Raw genomic sequence first — 7,500 nt, forward strand, 5'->3', positions numbered from 1 at the left:
GTAGCCGGGGTCTGAGAGTGCGGTGAAATAGCAGGGGCGCCGCGGGGCCCCCGAGGAGGAGCCGAACGAGGACGAGGCTTCCGAGGCGGAGGATTCGTTTCCAGAGGAGGAGTCGCTGCGGGTGGTGCCAGGGACGCCTGTCCCCCCCTGGGAGGGTCCCGGGGGGTTCAAGCCGCCCCCAACGCCCTCACCACCGCCGGGGTCCGCTTCGCCCGGGGTCAGGGGCTCACCTACCTCCCACAGCTCCACGCCCAGCCGCGCCTGTAACAAGAACACGCAACACATGAGTACAGAGACAACACGGCTACACCTTAGCCTAACACACACACACACACACACACACACAGGGAGGCAAGTGTCCGCGCGGCGCCTTGGTTCACGCTCATGGCACAGACGGCTCACGTCCTCCACCCTAAACACTACGTACATAGACACAGACAGCCCCCGCCCAGCGCCGCCCACCCGCCCCCTGTGGCTGTCTATTGGAGAGCACAGTGCAGTCAGACCCTCTCCCCCTCAGACAGGTACGCAAGCGCGCCCCCACCCCCGCCTCCCCTCCTCCCACGCCATCCCAACAGGTAACTCTAGACGTGAGCGGATATAATCTCCCAGGAAGCTGCTAAAGCCCAACAGACCAACCACCTGCCATGTATAATCCTCCCCCCTGCCTCCCTCACCCCCTCTACTCTTTAGTCTCTTCCAATCTTTATCTTCTTCCCCTTCTTCCTCTATACCTCCTTGTCTCCTGTTATCTTTTCCCTTTCACCTCTGCCTTCCTTCACATCTTATCCTACCCCCTCTCCTCTGCCTCCCTTGCTCCCATACCTCGTCCTGCCTTTCCCAACACCTCTCTTCTTCCCTTTCTTCCTCTATACCTCCTTGACGCCCCTTATCTTTCCCCTTCTCTGTCTTCCTCACCACGCCTCCGACAAGCCACAAACCATGACTTATATAAGAAATCGATTATGAGAGAGAGAGAGAGAGAGAGAGCGGGGGGTTACGGAGCGGCGACAGTGCATCCTGGTTTAAGTTTGGTTCACACACACACACACACACACACACACACACACACACAGTTCTTTTACATCCCACTCCACAACACCTTCAGTCTGCTATAAACGTGGAATAGGAATAGGAGGAGGAGGAGGAGGAGGAGGAGGATCATGATGCAACGAACAGTAGGCTATTCTACAAACCTTCCATTTCTCTCTCTCTCTCTCTCTCTCTCTTGAACTTCGCCCTTTCCTCAACCTTGTTCGTTACACTTTTGCTCCCTCGAAGTCACGATTGTATCCCCCCTCTCTCTCTCTCTCTCTCTCTCTCTCTCTTGGTCCCCTTACGCACGATCTTCAACTGGCACGCTGCGCACTGAGAGAGAGAGAGAGAGAGAGAGAGAGAGAGAGAGAGAGAGAGAGAGAGAGACTGTATATACTATTCTCCCATGAAACGACACACACACACACACACACACACACACACACACACACACACACACACACACCGGATAGGTAACACGTATACGAGGGAGGGATAAAGAGGAAAAACTCTATAATAAAAACAAATAAGTTCTTGTTTGGCATTATTAGCTAAGCAAGTTTCCCCTGCTGGTGACGTCAGTTTCGCCGTTTTCTTATTTTTTTTTCTTTCATAGGCTTCGCGACCTTCTGGATTTAAACTTGTTTATTAGCTATTATTATTATTATTATTATTATTATTATTATTATTATTAGTTGTAGTAGTAGTAGTAGTAGTAGTAGTAGTAGTAGTTGTAGTAGTAGTTGTAGTAGTAGTAGTAGTAGTAGTTGTAGTAGTAGTTGTAGTAGTAGTTGTAGTAGTTGTAGTAGTAGTAGTAGTAGTAGTAGTAGTAGTTGTAGTAGTAGTAGTAGTAGTAGTAGTAGTAGTAGTAGTAGTAGTAGTAGTAGTAGTAGTAGTAGTTGTAGTAGTAGTAGTAGTAGTATTAGTAGTAGTAGTAGTAGTAGTAGTAGTAGTAGTAGTAGTAGTTGTAGTAGTAGTAGTAGTAGTAGTAGTAGTAGTAGTAGTAGTAGTAGTAGTAGTAGTTTTAGTAGTAGTAGTAGTAGTAGTAGTAGTAGTAGTAGTAGTTTTAGTAGTAGTAGTAGTAGTAGTAGTAGTAGAAGTTGTAGCAGCAGCAGCAGTAGTAGTAGTAGTAGTAGTAGTAGTAGTAGTAGTTGCAGCAGTAGTAATACGGTACGTACGGTAGTATGGTACGGATATTATTATTATTATTATTATTATTATTATCGTTATCATCTTTATCATCGTTATCATCGATACACTTGCCAGGATCCGCCTTCGACTGTCATTTATTACGTTTCATCTTATTTGCATTTTTTTTTTTTTCTTTTCTTTTTTTCCTTTCCGTCAGCTGCCAACTCTTGACCTCTCGGACGCTTGCCAAAGCTCATTCATAAACCTGGCCACACCCCGCCTCTCTCTCTCTCTCTCTCTCTCTCTCTCTCTCTCTCTCTCTCTCTCTCTCTCTCTCTCTCTCTCTCTCTCTGAAGGCAATCAAGTGAAAAAGAAGCAACATTACGAAAGCTAGATATTGATTGTGTGTGTGTGTGTGTGTGTGTGTGTGTGTGTGTGTGTGTGTGAGAGAGAGAGAGAGAGAGAGAGAGAGAGAGAGAGAGAGAGAGAGAGAGAGGGTAGAGGAAGTAGGTGCAGGTCATATCTTGCGGTTCGTTTGACAAAGAGAATATAGTAGTATGACGCATAACCACTCCTCCGCACACACACACACACACACACACACACACGTTTCCCATCACGCCGCTGTCACTGTTTCCTTCCTGAACCACTTACAATTGCTCTTTCTCACTCACTTACTCACTCACTCACATCCTTATAACTTCAAAGGAAACGGTGACATCACTTCCTCTATGACTTTGTTTATGTTAATTTTGAGAGAGAGAGAGAGAGAGAGAGAGAGAGAGTATGCCAACAATTAATTTAATGATCTATTTGTACAAGTTAAACTGATATTCCTACCCCTTGATCTCTCTCTCTCTCTCTCTCTCTCTCTCTCTCTCTCTCTCTCTCTCAACTTTGACATAAGACGTATCGAGTTTGCGTTATTTTCTCCCCGCTAATTAATCTTTTTTTTTCTTCTTCTTTTCATCTTTTTCTTCTCGCCTCTTTCTTTTCCCGTTATCATCTACCCTTTGTTTATTATCTATTGTCTTGGTGGCCATTAAAGATGATGACGATGATGATGATGATATTTACAATGGCGCACTTTTCTTTCGTAAGTTTTCGTATAGAAGATAGAAAATATGATTGCGTGATAATGAATGAATATAATGAAGAAATGTTTATGATCTTGAAGCTATTATTGTGTCTCGTTTCAGTAGTTGTAGTAGTAGTAGTAGTAAAGTAGTAGTGGTGGTGGCGGTGGTAGTAGTAGTAGTCGTCGTCGTCGTCGTAGTACTAGTAGTAGTAGTAGTAGTAGTAGTTGGGGCTAATGACCTCCAAACTATGGAGCCCTCCATGATTATGTGTCGGGAAAGTAAACATGGGTGGAGGTATCATTTATGTTGTAGAAAAAAAAAAGTAGTAGTAGTAGTAGTAGTAGGAGGAGGAGGAGGAGGAGAAAAAGAGGAAGAAAAAGAGGAGGAAGAAAAAGAGGAGGAGGAGGAAAAGAAGAAGGAGAAGGAGGAGGAGGAAGAAAAAAGTGGAGGAAGAAGAGGAGGAGGAGGAGGCGGAGTTGTAATAAAAAAATAATAATAATAACAATAATATATCACACACAAACAAACGGAGAGATGACTTCATGTGTGTGTGTGTGTGTGTGTGTGTGTGTGTGTGTGTGTGTGTGTAGGCGAGGCGGGGAACACGACCTCTCCCCGTTACGTACTAAGAATCCTGTCCAATAATGCGCCCAACAGACAAGGGAGGGAAGGAGGGAGGGAGGGAACGAAGGAGGAAAGAAGGGAGGGAAGGAGAGAACAGCTGGGGAACGGAGGGAGGGAAGAAAGGAACATCGGAGGGAATGAGGAAGCGAAGGAGGGATGGAAGGAAAAGCGGAGGGATGGAGGAAAGGAAGGAAGGAACAGCGGAGGGAAGGAATGAAAAGCGGAGGCATGGAGGAAAGGAAGGAAGGAACAGCGGAGGAAAGGAGGGAGCGACGGAAGGGAGAATGGAAGGAAAAGCGGAGGGATGAAGGGAACCGCGGAGAGAGGAGTGGCAGGCATATCCATGTAATACAATTTTAAACGGCTGACAGTTTGACAGAGACGCCATTTGTTGAGTCTCCAATTGGCTAACAAAAACAAATTAATCATGCAACGTTTTTTTCTTTAATTACGATGTCTGATCTCGATGTGTCAAGCAAAAACCGAAACTTACATTATTCACCTTGTATTTCTCTCTCTCTCTCTCTCTCTCTCTCTCTCTCTCTCTCTCTCTCATCCACCTATTACTCATCTTCCATCCATTTATCCACCTCTATACCTATCGTTAAACCATCCATCCATTCCCTATCCATCCATTCACCCATTATGACACTATACCTATTATCTATTTTCCTATCCTCTCCATTATTTTCCATTTCCCCGTCTCATGTTTTCTTGCTCTGATTCTGTTATGATTTACGTTGCGTCTCACACGGCTGACTTCAGAAACGGCTTTAACACAGAGAAGCCAGTAATTAATTTGTTTAACCTCCAAATGGTTGAGAAAAAACTAAGTAAAAAACGTAACGTGACTCGAATACCGCGTCTTCACACACACACACACACACACACACACACACACGCGCGCCTTGCTTGGTGTCAAAATTAATATTACTCGCGTCAAGTGGGCGTTTTCCTCTCTTTTACTTTTTTCCTCCTCTTCCTCGGCGCTCAACTCCCTAACTTAGAATGCTTATTAACTTCATGTGAGGATCAACAGGAAACTTTTGTCGACTATAATGCGATTCTAACCCTTTTCACGGGCGCTTGGAACCTGCAAGACGAGACGGGACTTGGGTTAATCTAAAGTTCAGAGCACCTTGTTAAAAAATTGGGATGGGATTCAACCCTTTTTTAAGACTGTGGGCCATACTTTTAAACATTTGTGCGCCCAGAAACACGTAATTTACTAGTCTTTCGTGGGAGTTTAGGGCATTTCCAGAGGTACTTTTATAACCCTGGTGGTACTCTGAGCCTTCTTCTGTACCGTGAACCTAAAAGAACACTCATTAGAACTCGATTAACCTCCTTTTTGGCCTTTGGAAATGGTTGGTGTGAGGGGCGGGAGCATCTGACAATACCAACCTGGGCCCCGCATTATCAGACGCTTTCGGCTTCCACAACAACTATTCTCAAAGGCCACAAAGGAGAGTATCGGGTTCTCAAGGGTGTTTTTTTCACGTTCATGGTGCAGGAGAATTGTCAGACTATCACTAGGCTTATCGAACTGCCCCATTCCTCCCTATGTACCTTTCTTTCGTACCCAATCAAAGCAGTCTTCCTTCCTTTCTGTTCCCTCCCTTTATTTCCCCCTTCTTCATTATCGTTCATGGTGCAGAAGACTTGTCAGACTATCACTAGGCTCATCGAACTGCCCCCTTCCTCCCTCTTTACCTTTCTTTCCTACCCAATCAAAACAGTCTTCCTTCCTTTTCATTTCCCTCCCTTTATTTCCCCCTTCTTCATTATCAATCTACTTTTTTAAACTAACCCAACCAAAGTATTCTTCCTTCCTTCTCTTCCCTTCCCTTACATTTCTCCTTCTTCACTGTTTATTTCTTTTTTTCCCCCTTCTCTTCTTAACGTCCATTACACCTCCCTTCTTCTTTCCTCCCTTAATTTCCCCCTCCTTCATTATCCACTTTTATACCCAACCCAATTAAAGTATTCTTCCTTCCCTTCTGTTCCCTTCCCTTACATTTCCCCTTCTTCACTATCTATTTCTTTTTTTCTACCTTCTCTTCTTTACGTCCATTACACCTCCCTTCTTCTTTCCTCTCTATCTACTTTTTTTTCTTTCTTTTTGTAGGAGGAGAAATCGAGGTGTGTGGCATCGGGGAAGGGGGAGTGTGGTAAGGGGAGAGAGGAGAATGGGAGGAAGTAGGAGGAGGAGGTGTTCACGGGGGAGGTCTGCCTCGGTGCAAAAAATGTCTGAGTGGGTGATTAGAAAAAAAATAGGTGATTGTGTAACGTGTTATTATAAGCTTAACGAGCTACCCGCGCCAGCCAGGATATTGGACGTAAAGGTCACACACACACACACACACACACACACACACACACACACACACACACGCAATAATTTTAGCTAGAGGAGGAGGAGGAGGAGGAGGAGGAGGAGGGAAAGAAGTATAAGGAGGAGGAAGAGGAGGAGGAGTGGAAGAAGTATAAGGAGGAGGAGGAGGAGGAGCATAATATAATAATAATAATAATAATAATAATAATAATAATAATAATAATAATAATAATAATGAAGAAGAAAAAGCAGAAAAAGAAGAAACAGAAGACGAAGAAAAAGGAGAAAAAGAAGAAGACGAAGAAAAAGAAGAAGGGAGAAGAGGGTTGAGGAGGAGGAAGAGGAGGAGGAGGAGGAGATGACATATACATAGAGACTACTCAACTGTGAATAATACAAAGAAAACAGAGCAGAACACGTCCCTCAAAAAATGCAGTAAATTAAAAAAGTACCGAAAAAAAGTGAGGAGAAAGTTTTTGATACACAGAATTCAGAATGACGTGCGATGAAGGTAAATAATAGAATAACTAGAAAGATAGATAGATAGAGATAAAAAGATAAAGATAGAGAAATACATACAAATAACAGAATAACTAGATAGATAGATAGATAGATAGAAAGATAAAGATAGAGAAATACATACAAATAATAGAATAACTAGAAAGATAGATAGAGATAGATAAAGATAGAGAAATACATACAACTAATAGCAAATAATAGAATAACTAGAAAGAATGATAGATAGAGATAGAGAAATACATACAAATAATAGCAAATAATAGAATAACTAGAAAGATAGATAGATAGAGATAGATAGATAAAGATAGAGATATACACACAAATAATAGCAAATAATAGACAGATAGATAGATAGATAGATAGATAGATAGATAGATAGATAGATAAAGATAGAGAAATACATACAAATAATAGCAAATAATAGAATAACTAGAAAGATAGATAGATAAATAGATAGATAGATAGATAGATAAAGATAGAGAAATACATACAAATAACAGCGAATAATAGAATAATTAGAAAGATAGATAGATAGAGATAGAGAGATAAAGATAGAGAATTACATAGATACAAGCAGTGGCAAAGCTAAATAAGTTACAGGTAAGTTCAGAGGCGGCAGGTAAAGTAAAGGTGAGGGGTCAGGGACACAGGTAGATGGGCTAGTCCGGCGCGCGTGGCCTCGGTGCTCACTCCGTCTCTCATGCCCAAGAAGCGATTGATCGGCTACATAACCACTTAGTCTGCCAAGGATAGCGACGCATACTTCGAAACCCGTAA

General features: G+C 43.0%; 1 protein-coding gene across 6 annotated transcripts in view; it reads right to left on the reverse strand.

Annotated features, from left to right (window-relative positions):
• LOC127001747 (rho family-interacting cell polarization regulator 2-like) overlaps positions 1-7,500 on the reverse strand; it is a 144,717-nt gene that overhangs the window by 23,715 nt on the left and 113,502 nt on the right. For 3 of the 6 annotated variants that reach the window (XM_050866888.1, XM_050866889.1, XM_050866886.1), the window contains one exon: positions 1-261. This exon is cut by the window's left edge and continues 450 nt beyond it. In XM_050866888.1, the coding sequence (XP_050722845.1) occupies positions 1-261 (261 nt within the window). Of the gene's footprint in view, positions 301-7,500 lie in introns of those variants that run through there. The other 3 variants (XM_050866887.1, XM_050866890.1, XM_050866885.1) reach the window with 1 other exon arrangement.

The sequence above is a fragment of the Eriocheir sinensis genome, chromosome 21, assembly GCF_024679095.1.
Source record: "Eriocheir sinensis breed Jianghai 21 chromosome 21, ASM2467909v1, whole genome shotgun sequence".
Taxonomy (NCBI): Eukaryota; Metazoa; Arthropoda; class Malacostraca; order Decapoda; family Varunidae; genus Eriocheir; species Eriocheir sinensis.